Below are 16,280 nucleotides of genomic sequence, written 5' to 3'. Positions count from 1 at the left end.
TTATCCTACCCTGATGAGTCCATTTTAATTGGCCCTTTCATCTGACCACTGGCTCTAGGAAAGGAATTTATTCTGACAGCTTCGACAGCAAAGTGGTTAATGTGCATCGTAAGGAAGAATCACTCATTCTTTTGCCTTGGCGTTGGGTTCTCATTGTACAACCCTGTACAGTACATCAGCAACTATTTTTTTTTAAGATTTAAAAAGCAAAGAGTTACAAAACTGTTCGTAATTAACTTGAAATAGAAAAGATAGCACTTTTTTTTAAATCCCATTATATAGTACACCGTATAAATTACAGAGTATTCAAATGCACAAATGCATCTGTGTAACATTTATCAAATGTAAATTGCGTGTCTTTCTGTGCACACACATGTGTGTTCTCCAGAGTCTTTCTGTCCACCTTGGGAACGCCGAACCTCTGGCTGTCACGTATGGCAGTGTTCCAGGTCTGGCACACTGCTGTTGCAGTATCGCATGTTGTTGGGGATATGGCAGTCTGTGTAATTAATTCCCCCGTTTGGGGTGTAAATGGGTTGCAGTCTGAAATCTCCTTTAAGGAGCTGATCGTTATTTAAGGAGACGATCTGAAAACTGGTTTCTGTCATCTCCAGGATGGAGTTGTCCTTCTTGGTGCCTGCCTCGCAATAGTCGTCTTTCCGTCGGCCCCGGTTGTATTTCCACTTCTGGGAGGTGTAGCGCCCCTTTTTGTGCATGTGCCAGCAAAAGATGCTGAGCAAGACCACGAGCACAAATATTACGGCACCCCCAATCAAGCCTGCCAGCAGAAAGGGGGAGCCCATGCTGTGGGAAGTTGTCTGCTCGTGGCTGGAAGCGGTGTTGCTGCCGTTGTTCAAATAGGAGGCATGGGTAGTGGCCTCAGAACAAATGGTATCTTCTGCAGCTCGGTAGTTAAAAGCATCCAGTGGCACTAAACAAATCCGATAGGTGGATTTGGGCTCTAAATTAACCAGGCTCAGATGTTGCTTCTCACCACTGACTATGCGTTCCTGAACAATGCCTCCTACTAAACTGTGGCCCATTTTCACCCAAGTGAGTTTGTATGCCATCACAGTAAAGAGAGAGAGCCAGCTGACTTGAATGGAAGTATCATTCACAAAACGGATGGAAAGTTGAATCCGTTCAGAAATTGGTGGGGTCACTCTCTCTCTGCCATCCCAGTCGGGTATCGTGGGAAGTTTTGATGTGGTAGGAGTCAGAGGTGTATCACTTTTGCTAGGTGTTGGAACAGAGAGCGTGGGAAGCTCAGTGGTTGGAGACACTGTACTTGGGGCTGGGGTAAAGACAGGCAGGCCAGGGGTTGTGGTGGGACATGACAAAAGATTCATATTCAACTCCCTGACAGCCATCCCCCGGACTTGCTCAGGACCTTGGCACATAAAACCCCGCACGTTGAGAGATGAAGGGATGTATTTGAGCCATTCTGTGACCCATTTAATACTGCAGTCACAAAACCAAGGGTTATTCCGAGCAGTGAGCTGCTTCAGGTTGGAGAGGTTGTCAAAGACCCCTTGAGTCAACATTCGCAGTTGGTTGTTGGATATATCCAGCCGTTCCAGCTTACGGAGATTTGAGAAGGCTGTCAACGGGATGTGGTTTATCTGGTTGTCCTGCAAATAGAGCCTGATCAGATGCGTACCTGGGAGATCAGGAGGGGGGCGGGAGAGTGAATTCCGTATGATTGAAAACTCCTTGAGCTTGGTGAGATGGCTGAAGGTGCCCTCGGCAATGCCCTTGTTGGTCAGGAGATTCCCGTCTACAATCAGACGTTCCAAACTCGTGAGGTTCTGAAAGGCCATGTCTGATATGACAGCAATTCGATTTTCATCCACTCTCAGCTCTTGCAAGTCCACAGGAAGGCCAACAGGCACACTACTCAAATGATTCTTGGACAAAAACAACAACTTGAGGCTAACAGCCTCCCGGAAGGCCCCATCTTCCACCCCCACTGTGGATATAGAGTTGTCATCCAGGTGTAGCTCTTCTAGCTTCAAGAGCTGGGCAAGGGCAGCCCGTGAAATGGTCTGGATATTGTTTTCCTGCAGATGGAGAACTCTGACGTTCTTGGGAAGGTTCATGGGGAATTCATCCAGTTGGTTGCCGTAAAGGTAGACGGTGTGCACTGACTGTACGTTGTGCAGTTCTGCAGGAAATCCAGCATTATTAATTTGGTTGTTGTGGAGGTAGAGTACGGTTACGCCCTCCGGGATCCCAAGAGGCACTGAGGTCAAGCTTCGCTCATTACAGTAGACAAAATTTCTGTCACAGCGGCACACACTCGGGCACGCCAGGGTTCTCGACACCTGTGAGTAGAGTCCCAGGGAAATGAGAAGCCAAGATTTCAGGAAAAAAGCCCCAGGGCTGGGCCACCTTGTGGTCTGTAGGCCCATTTCTGAAGTAAAGAAATAAAACACAATGCGGTGAGGAAAATAAAAAACAAAAAATAAACAGAAAAACCAAAACAAATGGACCAGGTTCTGTTTAAGTCCAGAGCTCCAGGTAGAAGAAAAGTCCTGAAGGCCTGTGGTAATCTTCCTGCTGTCTCTGGTTTTATCAGCCTGTGTTGCCCTCTCTGCTGCTGCCTTCCATGTGCAAAAAATAGCAGTAGAGAGAATTTTCCACGCAGGCAACAGGTGATGCCAAGTTATCAGTGGTCAACAGGAGCCCAAGTGGGCTGGTAGAACTCCCTTCTTCTCTTGTGGGTCAGGTCAGTTTTGATCAGCCGATGAACTTCTTGGTTAAGCTCAATCTGCAATCTGCTGTAAGAAAAGAGAAGAGTCAGTTAAGGGCAGAAATCGAAGAAGTGCCAACATTGACTGTAACATTTTCGAAAACACTGTGAATGTTTTCTGACTAAATGGCTAGTGTCAGGGCCTGGTGTTGAATGGCGTTTTAAATAATGGTAATTTACCTGAAGAGGGATTCAAGAAATGAATGATTGAAGTATCTTATCTTGAAAAAGAAAGCTGAGCTATCAGTCATCATATCGTCAGTGCCTATTCTTAAATGTCTATTTACATGTGCAACATCCACTGAATCAAATAACGATGATCACCTATACATCCTATTGGTCCCTGTCAGGTTTCAAGATGGCAATGGTTAACTAAACAACTAATAAAACTTAAAGTAAAAATGTGAAAAACTTTACAGTTATAAATAAACAAATGCCAAATGACGATCGATAAAGTCATTTAAAAGATGCACCCTTTTAATCTGGCACTGATCAAAGGCCATTTTAATATAAGGCACATAATCCCATGTGAAGGCAGAGCAAAGACCTCTCTTTTCTTCCTCCCCACATCTTCCCTCACCTGCTCCTTGTCTTCCTTCAAAATGGCTTATACGGAGTTACCACGTAGACTACCCACACTCCAGCCTACGACACATTTCCACTTCTCCCCTCTTTCAGGAGTTGCAGGTAGGAAAAGATACACCACTGTGATTCCTCTAAGAGTTGCCAACATCATCATTGAGAATACTTTTTTTTCAACAACACTACCTTCCTCCATTTGTGAGTGTTTTTCTTCTTTTATGGAAGGACTTTTCAACAAATTATGAAATGATAGAAGACACAGTTGGGGAAGTAAAGGCAATCCACAGAGCAAAACAATGCCTTCTTGCTCCAGAACCTGTTCCATCTGTTTTTCTATTACAGAGGTAAAGAAGCTAACTAAAAGGTGCCAGATTTGATTTCCTTACAAAATATAGCTGGCATGACAGGACATGATGAGCTGCAAGTCTCTTAATTCTCACCAATACCCTGAAATTGAAATGATTTCTCTCTAAAGACATAGAGGAACTATTTGAAATTGTTCCTTAGCTATCTTTAGAAACATAATTAAAAAAAAATGTGAATAATATTTAAGTGTCAAGGACATTGGAAATTTGTTCTACATTTTAAAAGACTGTAAGCCATCTAAAAATGCCATTGATGATCAGAATTCATTTTTACTGTTTAGAAACCTAAAAAAAAAAAAAAAAAGTCTTTCAGGCAAAGAACAAATGGATGTGATTCTTTATTAAGAATAAAATGTCATGTAATTAAAAAAAAAATTACAAATATGTGTTTTGTCACTGAACCGGACCCATTCCTTCCAGAAGAAACCTCCCTATATGCTTAGAGAATAATTTATAATGCAATCAAAGGTAGTATAGGAAAAGGGAGTTAAATGCCATTGGTTTAACACCATCCTTAGCTCAGTTTTCAAGCCATCTCAGTGGTCCTTATATCTTGCTGCCCAAGTGTAGTCCTTAGCCCAGCAGCAGCAGCTTGACCCGAGAACTTGTTAGAAACACATTCAGATGCACGGCCCTAGAACACAATGACTTCTCATTTCATCACTCAACTGCTTTCACTTATTAAATGTAAAATAAATGCAAGGAATGTCAAGTGACTCTTTTGAAAAGATTAAATAAAGGCGGAGGCATACTGGTCTCTTTTCTGCCCAGGAGAGCATCTTAAATGATACAGATGATTAGATATGTCATTTGGGCTCAATAAAAAAAAAAAAAAAAAAAAAAAAGTTGCCTTCAAGTCAATTCCTACTCATAGCGACCCTATAGGACACAGCAGAACTGCCCCATGGGGTTTCCAAGGAATGCCTGGTAGATTTCAACTGCCGATCTTTTGGTTAGCAGTTGTAGCTCTTAACCACTACACCACCAGGGTTTCCCTGGCCTCAATGGACCTTAGAAAAGGCTTGTCTGGGTAGAAGCACTAACATCTAGTAGGAGCTTCCTGAGTAATTTGTAATTAGAGGAGCCTAAAGCACTTTTTTTTTTTTAAGTTTTTATTTTTTTTAAAGCACTATTGTAAAAGCAGTATTTACTTAAGGAAGGTCGCTAGGTGGCAAAAACAGTTTCTACTCGACTACTAACCCTAAAGGTTGGTGGTTTAAACCAATCTAAAGGAGCCCTGGTGGCGCAGTGGTTAAGAGCCCAGCTGCTAACCGTAAGGTCAGCAGTTGGAATTTGCCAGCGGCTCCTTGGAAACCCTGTGGGGCAGTTCTACTTTATCTTATGTGGTCGGTATGAGTCGGAATCGACACGATGGCAACGGGTTTCATTTTTTGGTAGATGTGCCGCAAAAGAAATGTCTGCTGACCTGCTTCTGTAAAGATGGCAGCCAAGAAAGCACCAGAGAGCACAGTTCTACTCTGTAACACACAGTGTCACGATGAATGGCAATGAACTAGATGGCAATGGTTTTCTTTTTGAAAGCAAAAAACTGGTATTATTAGCATTTGCTCTTTAGAAGGGCTAGAACAAGGGACTAAAAGAACAAGAACTAGTATGTTTTTTATTATTCCACAGGAATTCACAAAGTGTGATGGTAGCACAAGGCAGTAAGCAGAAATTCTTAAGGGGGATAAAATGGCCACTCCAGGATCACAAAATTTAGTACATTCAGAAAAGCAGGTTCTTCACAACTGTGCTCCACGCCAAGTTTTTAGGGCCTAAGAAACAATAAATCAATACTTGAAAATGACTGAATTGACTTAGAAAGCTCATCAGGTGATCACAGTTGAGTGTTAACAGAGAACTCAGGAATGGGCCTGTTAACTATGATTATGCATCCGAATTGTCAGTTTTCCACTTGCTCAATCTGTGTCCTCCGCCAAGGAGAGAAAAAGCTCCATCAGCCATCCCTTTGCCCCAGGCCTTGCTCTCTTGCAGGCATGTTTTACTCTAGAGTGGTTCTTTTATAATTGTGTAAGGTAATGTGGTCCTGAAGAAAGCCCCTAATGGGATTATACAGGGCAAACTGTCACTGTTTATCCACCTTAATAGGGGAAAAGTCCCATCTAGATCACGATGTGTTGATCGGCTATGACAAGTTCAATTTTGAATGAAAACAAGCTCTCCGAGCTTCCTTTGTCCTTCTTGGGAATCCCACAGAATAACAGTATACAGTAGGTTTGTTCTGATCCTGGGATCAACAGCAGCCTACACATGTCAGCCAATATACTATATCTTTGTTCAAATTAGTACAAGTGTAAAATTACAAACATCTAGGCCTAAATTATTTTTATATTTTTTTAGGCAGGCCAAATTTTCCTCTACGTTTTCAGCTGTGGTTCCTACTGACTACCTAGGGCAGAAAGTACAGTATAACGGTAAGCCACACAGGCCCTGAGTTCTCATCCCGCCTCTGACACTTAGTCACTGCTGGATGTTAGGTAAACGACTTAACCTTTCTAAGTCTTAGTTTCCATTATCTGAAAAATGGTGATAATAATTGTTCCTATTCACAGCACTATTAAGAGGCTTAAGAAGCTAATATGTGAAAAGCTTGTAATACAGTGTCCGACGCATGTTAAGAATGTAATAAAAACAAACTTTTATTCTCTGTTATTGCTGCTATTAATGATATCCAGAGATGACCTCCCATCTGTAGAGCAAACTAAAATCACATCTGAACTGCCAGTTCCTACATACTTACTTTCATCACCACTAGGGTTTCTCAACCTTGGCAAGATGGATACTTTCAGCCAGATAATTCTTTATTGTGGGAGCTATTATATGGGTCCAAAAATATCTCCAGGCATTATCACATGTCCCCTGGAGGGCTACATTTTCCCCAGTGGGGAACAACTGACCATTTCACAAGTTTTTAGAGGACGGGTATTGCTGTTCAATTTTCTGAAGGTAACTGATGATAAGCCTCTAATACACACAACCTAAAAATGTTCTTGCCATGGACACTGAATAAACATGAGAATGCAACATTTTTTTTTTTTCACATTCATTTACTCAACCAACATTTATGGGGCAAGGACAAGAGTTGCCAGGTGGCACAAACAGTTAAGCCATCTACTAACTGAAATGTCAGTGGTTCAAACCTACCCAGAGGTGCCTGGGAGAAAAGTCCTGGTGATCTGCTTCCAAAAGACCGTCTAAAACAAAAACAAATGGAAAAAAAACAAGTCTGTTGCCACCGAGTCGATTCCGACTCATAGTGACCCTATAAGACAGAGGAGAACTGTTCCATGGGGTTTCCAAGGAGCAGCTGGTGGATTCGAACTCCTGGCCTTTTTAATTAGCAGCCAAACAAACTCTTATCCATTGTGCCACCAGGGCTCCCCAAAAGGTCACAGCCTTTGAAAATCCTACTGGGCACAGTTCTACTCTGCAACACACAGGATTACCAGGAGTCGGAATCCATCCAATGGCAGCTGGTTTCTTTTTGGCCTCATGAAATTTAAAGCTTAGGAAAGGAAGAGAAACTGAGTAAGACGGAATTAACATACTCTGTAATGGGCTCTGTCTAACCTTGGGGTATACAAGGGTTGCTGTGGGAAATTAATCCAGCCCTTGGGGTATAGGAAAAAACCCTGCAGGGTAAATAAACTCTACAGAAAATCTCCAGGATAAGAAGGTGACAACTGGTGAAGACATCAAAGAAGTTCTGTACGAACATGGAAGACAAACAAAATCAGAGCTGTAATTTGCATGATGAGGAGAGAGCTGGCCAACCCAGAGGAGGAACAGAACTATCCTCCAGCTCTTTGTCTGCCTCACACGGAGGGTAATCAGGTTTCCAGAAGATAAGAAACCAACCTGTGTATCAAAATTGTTAGCCATTTTCCATTTCCATTTACAAGTCTCTAAACGTCAGGGTAAAAAGATTGTGCTTTACAAGATGAACTTCAAATATTGAGGGCCAGTTTTTTTTTTCCCTCCCCCCTCTTTGTTTGAATACTGTATTGAATATGTTTCCCCTCCAGGAAACCAAAGATTATGAAGAATGGCTTAACCTAAGGTGCTGGGTAAAAGCAGAAATTTTCATTCCAAGTAGAAAACACAGTTTCAAAGGCCTGAGTGTAAATCAACACGCAACAAATGCTCTTTGGAGACTGGGAGAACCTGGTCTTGCCAGTCTCTCAAAGATTACTGTAACAGCAAAAGTTATTTCAGACTACTTTAACTCTTTTCGTAGGAACTGAGACTCAACACACATAAATCATGAAAAAGCTTTCTGCGAAGTGTTTCTCTCCTAGTGCTGCTGAAGAAATTATTATTATTATTTTTTAATTAACTCCAGGAGCCTGGATTCCAGGAGCGCGTAATAAACTAAGACTATAAAAATCATAGTACAGAATCGGAATTGTCAGTAAGCACTGCTGACTGCATCCCTGAAATGACAGTCGGACAAACCTAATAAAATCATAAGGGCTTCAGCATTGGCTGAACTGTGATAAAGCAGCACAAGGCATGAAGTGATACAAATAAGACGGCTAACCTGAAGGGGAATTCTGCTGGAAGCTTCACAAGGTCACACCGGACTTAGAGCTCCTGGAGTCGGGCAATTTGTGCTGAAAATCAGACACATGCAGGTGCAAAATCCATAGATAGAACTGCACTACAAATGCCTTTGTTACAATCTGGAAACATTGAAGCAATTTATAGATCTGGTGCACATTTCCACATTCCTGAAGATTGGTTATAAATACTGTTCCTACAACAATAGAGTTCGTTCTATAGTTAGCTGGCCAAGACAGGGGGATTAGCAAAGGAATTTGGAGAAAAATATAATAGCAGCCATCCCCTAACTTGAAACTACTTTTCCATCGCATTCACTGAACCTTGACCAAGCCCTTTAAAGTTTCCTGCTAGAAGGATATTTTTCTTTGTTAAGAAAGAGAGGAAGAAGGAAAAACCAAGAGAAGGAGGGAAGGGAAGAAATGAAACACTTTAAACAGTTGACAATTTCCTGGCTCTAGTCAGTCTAGAATGGAAAACAGTAAAATTGGACCAAAAAAAAGCTACTCTCCTGGCTTAATCGCCCCTCACTGCCCTTACATCAATTCTAACTCACAGCAGCCCTGTAGGGCACAGTAGAACTGCCCCACGGAGCTGCTGGTGGATTCGAACTGCCAATCTTTTGGTTAGCAGCCGAACTCGTAACCACTGTATCACCAGGGCTCCATGCACAGGTAAAGGGTAATTACACCAGTTGTCTTAGTTATCTAGGGCTGCTGTAACAGAAGTACCAAAGGTAGGTGGCTTTAACAAACAGAAACTTATTTTCTCAGTTTACGAGGCTAACCCATTGCCCTCGAGTCTATTCTAACTCATAGGAGCCCTAAAGGACAGAGTAGAACCGCACCACAAGGTTTCTAAGCAGCCAAGCTCTTAACCATTGTGTCACTAGGAGCTGGAAATCCGAATTCAAGGCGCCTTCTCTGGGGAAAAGCTTTCTCTCTCCATCAGCTCTGGGAGAAGGTCCTTGCCTCTTTTCAGCCTCTGTCTCCTGGTTCCTTGGAGATCTCATGTGACATGGCATCGGCATCCATCTTCCCCCGTCTCTGCTTGCTTTCTCAAATTTGCTCTTTTTATATTTCAAAAGAGATAAACTTAAGACATATCCTACACTAAAATTGCCTCCTTAAATGAACAATGAAAACCCGCTCTCAAATGAGATAAAAACAGTAGGTACAGGGGTTAGGGATTTACAGCACACATTTTGGGGGGACACAATTCAATCCATGACACCAGTGAACCCAGTTCTCCTCTCATGACTGCAGTGCTCAGCAGCAGGGGGAAAGCAAATGGTTTACCAGCTGACAGGCACTGAGGCTTGGAGGTACCCAAAGAACCTGATAGTCACAGACAGTGTGGTAGGAAGTTGGGTAACAAAGTCTCCTTGTGTACTTTGTGTCTTTAGAGTCCCAAGTCTCCTGGCAACACATTCTATAGCTTGGGGGAGAGGTGTTGAGGGGTGAAACTAGTCACCAACTACACAACATATGGCTACCTTATGTTTGCTAATTGCTTGGGATAAGATAGTGTAGGTATTCTGAGTTCCTTTAAGTCCAAGTGGAAAAAAAAAAAAAAAAGGTTGAAAGTGCAACCAATAAACCACCAAACAACAATTCTGGGGAAAATCTTTGATGTGCTCTTTTCTGCATGGGACTGTGTCTGGCCAATCCCATAAAAACATTTGAATTCAGCAAGTCAGAAATATTTCCTCTTCCACACTCCACCCTATGTTGCATGTGCTCTTTCTGACTATGTATGTTACTTTCATGCTGTCTCCCACCCTGTCATGAACCTAAGTGCACTCTGCCAAGAGTTACCCAGAGTGAGTGAAGGAGAAGGGGAAGTCACCATCTCTCCTCCCCCTTCTCTTTCTTTCTTTTGAGGTAGGTAAGCTATGCTGGCTTAGAACAAGAGATTTGAGCTTAATATTTATATAATTCTCAATGATTCAAGAGAAGAAATAAGCTAAAGTCTATATTCATATTAAGAAGCCCTGTTGGCACAACGGTTAAGCACTCGGCTGCTAACTGAAAGGTTGATGGTTCAAAGGCACCTGGTGGCTCCACAGGAGAAAGACTTGGTCATCCACTCCTGTATGATAGCCTAGAAAATCCTATGGGGCAGCTCTACTTTGTCATGAGTCAAAAATTGACCCAACGACATCCAACATCAACATATTCATGTTATTTGTACCTTAGCTCCTATGCATTTCTAACTCGAGTTTAGATACAGCTCAATATTCAAACACCTGCCAGATCAACAATTATTCTACTTCACTCTCATTCCATGCAATTTGAAATGAATGCTATAAATTCTTAAATCTGAAGTGTGTATGCTTTTCACCCAAGTCCTCTTATTGAGAACTCTTGATTAAAAAGATACTGGCAGTTTAAACTTAACTGCTTTGTTATGGATTGAATTGTGTCCCCCAAAAGTGTGTAACTTGGTTGGCCATGATTCCCAGTATTGTGTGATTGTCCACCATTTTGTGATCTGACATGATTTTCCTATGTGTTGTAAGTTCTACCTCTACGATGTTAATGAGGTGGATTAGAGGCAGTTATGTTAATGGGGCAGGACTCAATCTACAAGATTAGGTTGTATCTTGAGTCAATCTCTTTTGAGATATAAAAGTAAGCAAAGAAAGAGGGGGACCTTGTGTCACCAAGAATGAAGAACCAGAAGGGGGGTGCATCCTTTGGACTCAGGGTCCCTGCACTGAGAAGCTCCTAGACCATATGAAGATTGATGCAAGGACCTTTCCCCAGAACAGACAGAGAGAAAGCCTTCCTCTGGAGCTGGCACCCAGAATTCGGACTTCTAGTCTTCTAGACTGTGAGAGAATAAATTTTTGTTTGTTAAAGCCATCCACTTGTGGTATTTATGTTATGGCAGCCAGAAACAACTAAGACATGCTTGTTAGATAATGTTCTGGTGTGCAATAACAAGAATGTCTCATTTTTGCCATTTATAACCATGTGCTATTAACAAACGAAATAGTAATTTTGCATTAAGTGCACTTTTTACCCAGTTTAGTCCACGATACTGCATGTTATGGATTGAATTCTATCCCCTCAAAATGTGTATCAACTTGATGCCCAGTATTGTGTGGTTCTCCACCATTTTGTGATCTGATGTGATTATCCTCTGTGTTGTAAAACCTAACCTCTAAGATATTAATGAGGCAGGATTAGAAGCAGTTATGTTAATGAGGGAGAACTCAATCTACAGGATTAGGTCATAACTTGAGTCAATTTCTTTTAAGATATAAAAGAGATAATCCAACAGAGAGGAGGGGAACCTCCTACCACCAAGAATGAAGAGCAGGAATAGGAGGATGTCCTTTGGACCTGGGGTCCCTGTGCTGAGAAACTCCTAGACCCAGGGAAAGATTGATAACAAGGACCTCCTCCCAGAGCCAACAAGGAGAGAAAGCCTTCCCCTGGAGCTGACACCCTGAAATTCAAACTTCTAACCTCCTAGGCTGTGAGAGAATAAATTTCTCTTTTTTAAAGCCATCCACTTGTGGTATTTCTGTTACAGCAGCACTAGATACCTAAGACACTATACTTGTGAGAGTGGACTCAGATACTGTGTTCTCTATCTAAAACAGTATTATTCAATCAGAAATGTGTGACTCCTCACTTATGGGTAATAAATATATGTAATGCAGTGATATTCTTTATTTCAATAAAGAAATTCATGCATTAAAAATATGAAATACAGAGCTATGAGGAAAAATGTCATTATTATTCCTAATTTACACACGAGAAAACAAGCATGGAGGATTTGTGGCTTACTCAAGTTCAAATAGCTAGCAAATCTTAGCAATCAGCTTCCTGGATAAAAGTAAATGGTACTCTTTCCATTATATCACATTTCCCTCCTTAGCAATTTAAGGTTTCCAGTCTATCATCTCAAAAATTATCCTGCCAATACCCAAAGGACTCTTGCCCTCTGTCATTTCATTGCACCAATCAAACAAGGCCCCCGCTCAAACACAAGCCTGATCTTCCTGCGCCTATCCTTAAGTTTGGGATACCCACTGGAGAAAGTCATCCAATAGGGCATACTAGGTTTGCCATAAGAAATAATCACCGATCTAAAGTGAGACCTCAACCTCATCTAGCAATTATGTTATAGTTTTCTGGAAACTCAGTCTTCTCAAAGAGGGTATCAATCTTCTTCACTTCTCAGGCCACCAACCTTCTCCCCTCACTCTCAGTAGAAAAGAATCCCTGGCCGTTGAATCAATTCTGACTCTTAGTGACCCTATAGGACAGAGTAGAACTGCCCCAAGAGGCAGCTTGTAGATTTGAACTGCTGGCCTTTTGGTCAGCAGCTGTAGCTCCTAACCAGTGCACCACCAGGGAACCACTCTCAATAGACGACCTGTCTTTCATCTGGCAATAAAATAGAAGACACCAGACAGGATCATTCGTATCTTCCTGCTGCCAAACATGATTCCAACTGCATCTGCACCCACTCTCTCTTCCTTACATCCTCTGGTAAAAGGCCAATCATATCACCTCTTCCTTGGAGCCCTTGCCCTGCAGGTCTCTCCAGTCCTTCAACACTGTCTCTTCCCCTTCTCTGTGTATGCAATCTCTCCCTTTCAAAGTGGGTCTGCTTTCAAACATTCTCAAGCTATTATTACATTTTTATCCTTCCTTTGCAGTCCAATTTCTAGAAATAGTAGTTTATCTTAACTATTTACATTTCTCACTTGCCACCCATCTCACTCAGTCACACTTCACACTGCTTCCTGCCTCCACTTCCGCCCAAGCAGCTCTCACTGATGTCAATAATCATCTCCAGGTTGCTAAATCCAAAGGACTTAGGTCTGCCTTCCTTGTACTTGATCTCACTGCACCATTTAAACTCAATGTACGTGCCCTTCTTGAACTAATCTCTTTCCTTGGTTGCTATGACATCATAGTCTACTGTTTTTTTTCCCCCCTACTATTCCTGCTACTTCTCATCAGCCTGTTTTGCACACTGCTGCTCCTCAATCGAGCCATTTAGTGTGGGTTCAGCAAGCTTGGGTCCAGGCCATTCTTCTTTTCCTTCTGCAGTCTGTCCATAAGTAGTGGCATCCATGCCCTGGGCTTAAATTATCATGTATATGCAGATGAATCACAAACTTAAATACCCAGCCTAGACGTCCCTATGAGTTCCTTACCTGAACAACCAAACACACACAAAACTTAATACCTTTGGTGTTCCAAAAGCACTTCCAATTTAGCATTTGCTCTTTCAGGTATTTTTAAGAACATTTCATACACTGAGTCATTGAATTCTCATAACGAAGCAATACATTTTATACTGTCATTTTCCCCAAGGGATAGAGGGAATGAAGGCTCCAGGTTAGGTAACTTCCTCAAGGTCAATCAGCTGGTAAGTGTTAGAAACGGGATTTAAACCCTGGCAGTGGGCTGAACTCTTGCTCTTAACCCATGTCCTGGTTTCCCATAAGCTCCATGAAGGCAGAGATGCTATGCCTGGTTCTGCACACACTTGTTTCACCAGGGCGTAGGGCAACAGGAGGCAGACATTCCAGAAGTGTTTATAGGATAAATGAACGGAACAAAGAATGACCTTCAGCTGACCACTTCATCCGAAAAGTCAGTCTGTAAAAACTCTTCAACATCTCCAATCTGAGGTTACATAAGGAAGGACTGGGATCATATTTCAGAACAGATTTTTCAACAACTATTTCAAGGGTTTCAAGCTACACTAACCTATCCTGACAGATAGATGGATAGATACAGAGATGGGCGAATAGTCTCTGAACATAAAGAAACTAGACGACCTGGGTAAAAGGCATAGAGTAGGCAACTAGGTAATAATGATGAATCAATAGTTGAATTCTCGCCTTCGGTGCAGAACCCCCAGGTTCGATTCCTGGTCAATGTACCTCACGCAGAGCCACCACCCATCTGTCAGTGGAGGCTTCGCCTGTTAACATGACATTGAACAGGTCTCAGCAGAGCTTCCAGACTAAGACAGACTGGGAAGGCCTGGGAATCTACTACTGAAAATCAGCCAGTGAAAACCCTACGGATCACAAGTCTCATCCACAACTGATCATGGGGGTGGCGCAGGGATGGGCAATGTTTCATTCCTTTGTGCATGGGGTTGCCAGGAGCAGGAGGCCCACTTGATGCCAACTAACAACAACAATAAAAACAACTAACTTGTTTTAGAAAATAACACCAAATTCTGTGCTTTTATTGACCTATAATACTTAAATGGGGGCCAAGCTAGCCCATTGTTACAAACTTCGTTTAGTAAGAAGCATGTCTGAGCAGACTAGCTATCAAACGCTTCAGTTCTACGATGGTGGTGTCGTGAGTTCAGGTGAGTCTCTGCAGTCTACCAAGGAACTGTGTTTCTGAACATGTAATGGGAATAGCTCCTAAATATTTACATAAATTCAGTGTGACACTTCAGCTGAGTTTAACTGCATATCACGTTACCATTCCACACAGGTAGTGTCAATAAAAAATAGACCACTACTTTTGAGAGCTATAAAGAAAAAAAAAAAAAAACAGCTGATGGGAAAATAAACTGAATCCAAAAATACCAACATGGCCTATTTTCCACCAAAATATTGCACTGCATATGTGATATACATAATGATACAGAAAACCTTATGTCTCCTTTGCAAAAGGAATGCCGGCTTCAGCCGGCAATAACGATTAGGCACATGAAACGCAATGACAGAGTGCATATTTCCAGATGAGTTATCTGGTTGCAAGTCTAAAAAAATGAAAAAGTCATCGCTTAAGCCTATTTCGGTATCACAGGGATGGTTATGAATGTAAACGAAATAACATTCCCTCACTGAATAAATAGGTTTTTACGATGTGCCTTCTCATCCTCTGAGCACCTGCCATGTGGATGTGCCAGGCTATGCTCTGGGGCCTCTTTCTGGATTTGGGGAATAAGATGGGATAAGAAACAGAAGAAAGATTATGATTTGCTGTACTCAACCCTCTCCTTCCCTCAAGGACACTTTCCCCCTGGAACACGACCAGTTGTATGTTAAAATCCAGGCATTCCCAGAATTTAAAAGAAAACCTAGATGAGCTGTATCCTCGTCATGCCCAGCATAGCTGCACACTGCACGGAAGAAATAATCGGAAGAAAGTATTAAAAATACACCACAGATTTAAAAAGCTACCTTTAAAAAACATCTGCACTGCGGCCCTTCCCATTTTTATGATTTTTGAGATATGTTCCCCAAACACAGAGGAATTTAAACCTAAAACCAGATCTTTTTATAGTTTTATACACAGTCAGAGGAATGCTTTCTTCACTCAGGCACAATGCAGGTTTCAAACTTCAACTCAATGCAAAAGGCTTCTACTTTCTTATATATATGCTGCCAATCAATTTCAAGAACGTGATTTCTGTGTTAAAGGGCTGTAAAAATAAACAATCCAGAGAACATGACTTTTTTTTTTAGGTGAAGTGAAAGCCATTATTATTATTTATGGAAAGCAAACAATAACAAAGGATTCTTAAAAGGAGGGCCACTTACCCTTCCCCAAATTACAAACGTCCTTTTTTTATATTGTACTTCATGTGAAGCTTTGTAGAACAAACTAGCCTCTCACAAAATATTGTTTTGTGACACTGGTCACCAACACTCTCCCTTCTTGACCCTGGGATTCCAGTCACCTGCTTTCCTGTCCCCTCCTGTCTTCTAGTCCTTGTCCCTGGGCTGGTATGCCCCTTTAGCCTTGTTTTGTTTTATGGGCCTGTCTAATCTTTGGCTGAAGGGTGAACCTCAGGAGTGGCTTTATTACTGAGGTAAAACTGTGTCCTGGGGCCATACTCCTGGAGTTTCTCCAGTCTCTGTCTGGACAGTAAGTCTGGTCTTTTTTTGTGAGTTAGAATTTTGTTCTACATTCTTCTCCAGGTCTATCTGGGACCTTCTACTGTGATCCCTGTCTGAGCAGTTTTTTCTTTTTTTCAAAAAAAACTACATT

At 41.9% G+C, this 16,280-nt stretch overlaps 1 protein-coding gene across 1 annotated transcript; it reads right to left on the bottom strand.

Moving 5' to 3' along the window:
- Positions 1 to 395: 395 nt before the first annotated feature.
- FLRT2 (fibronectin leucine rich transmembrane protein 2) lies at positions 396 to 2,504 on the bottom strand. Its single transcript, XM_023546458.2, has one exon. It carries the CDS (start codon positions 2,409 to 2,411, stop codon positions 429 to 431), a length of 1,983 nt encoding a protein of 660 aa, XP_023402226.2. The 5' UTR covers positions 2,412 to 2,504; the 3' UTR covers positions 396 to 428.
- Between the last annotated feature and the right edge of the window lie 13,776 nt (positions 2,505 to 16,280).

This window comes from Loxodonta africana, chromosome 10, assembly GCF_030014295.1.
Source record: "Loxodonta africana isolate mLoxAfr1 chromosome 10, mLoxAfr1.hap2, whole genome shotgun sequence".
Lineage (NCBI taxonomy): Eukaryota > Metazoa > Chordata > Mammalia > Proboscidea > Elephantidae > Loxodonta > Loxodonta africana.
The sequence above is the reverse complement of the archived record's forward strand: the minus strand, read 5'-3'. Positions and strand labels throughout refer to the sequence as shown.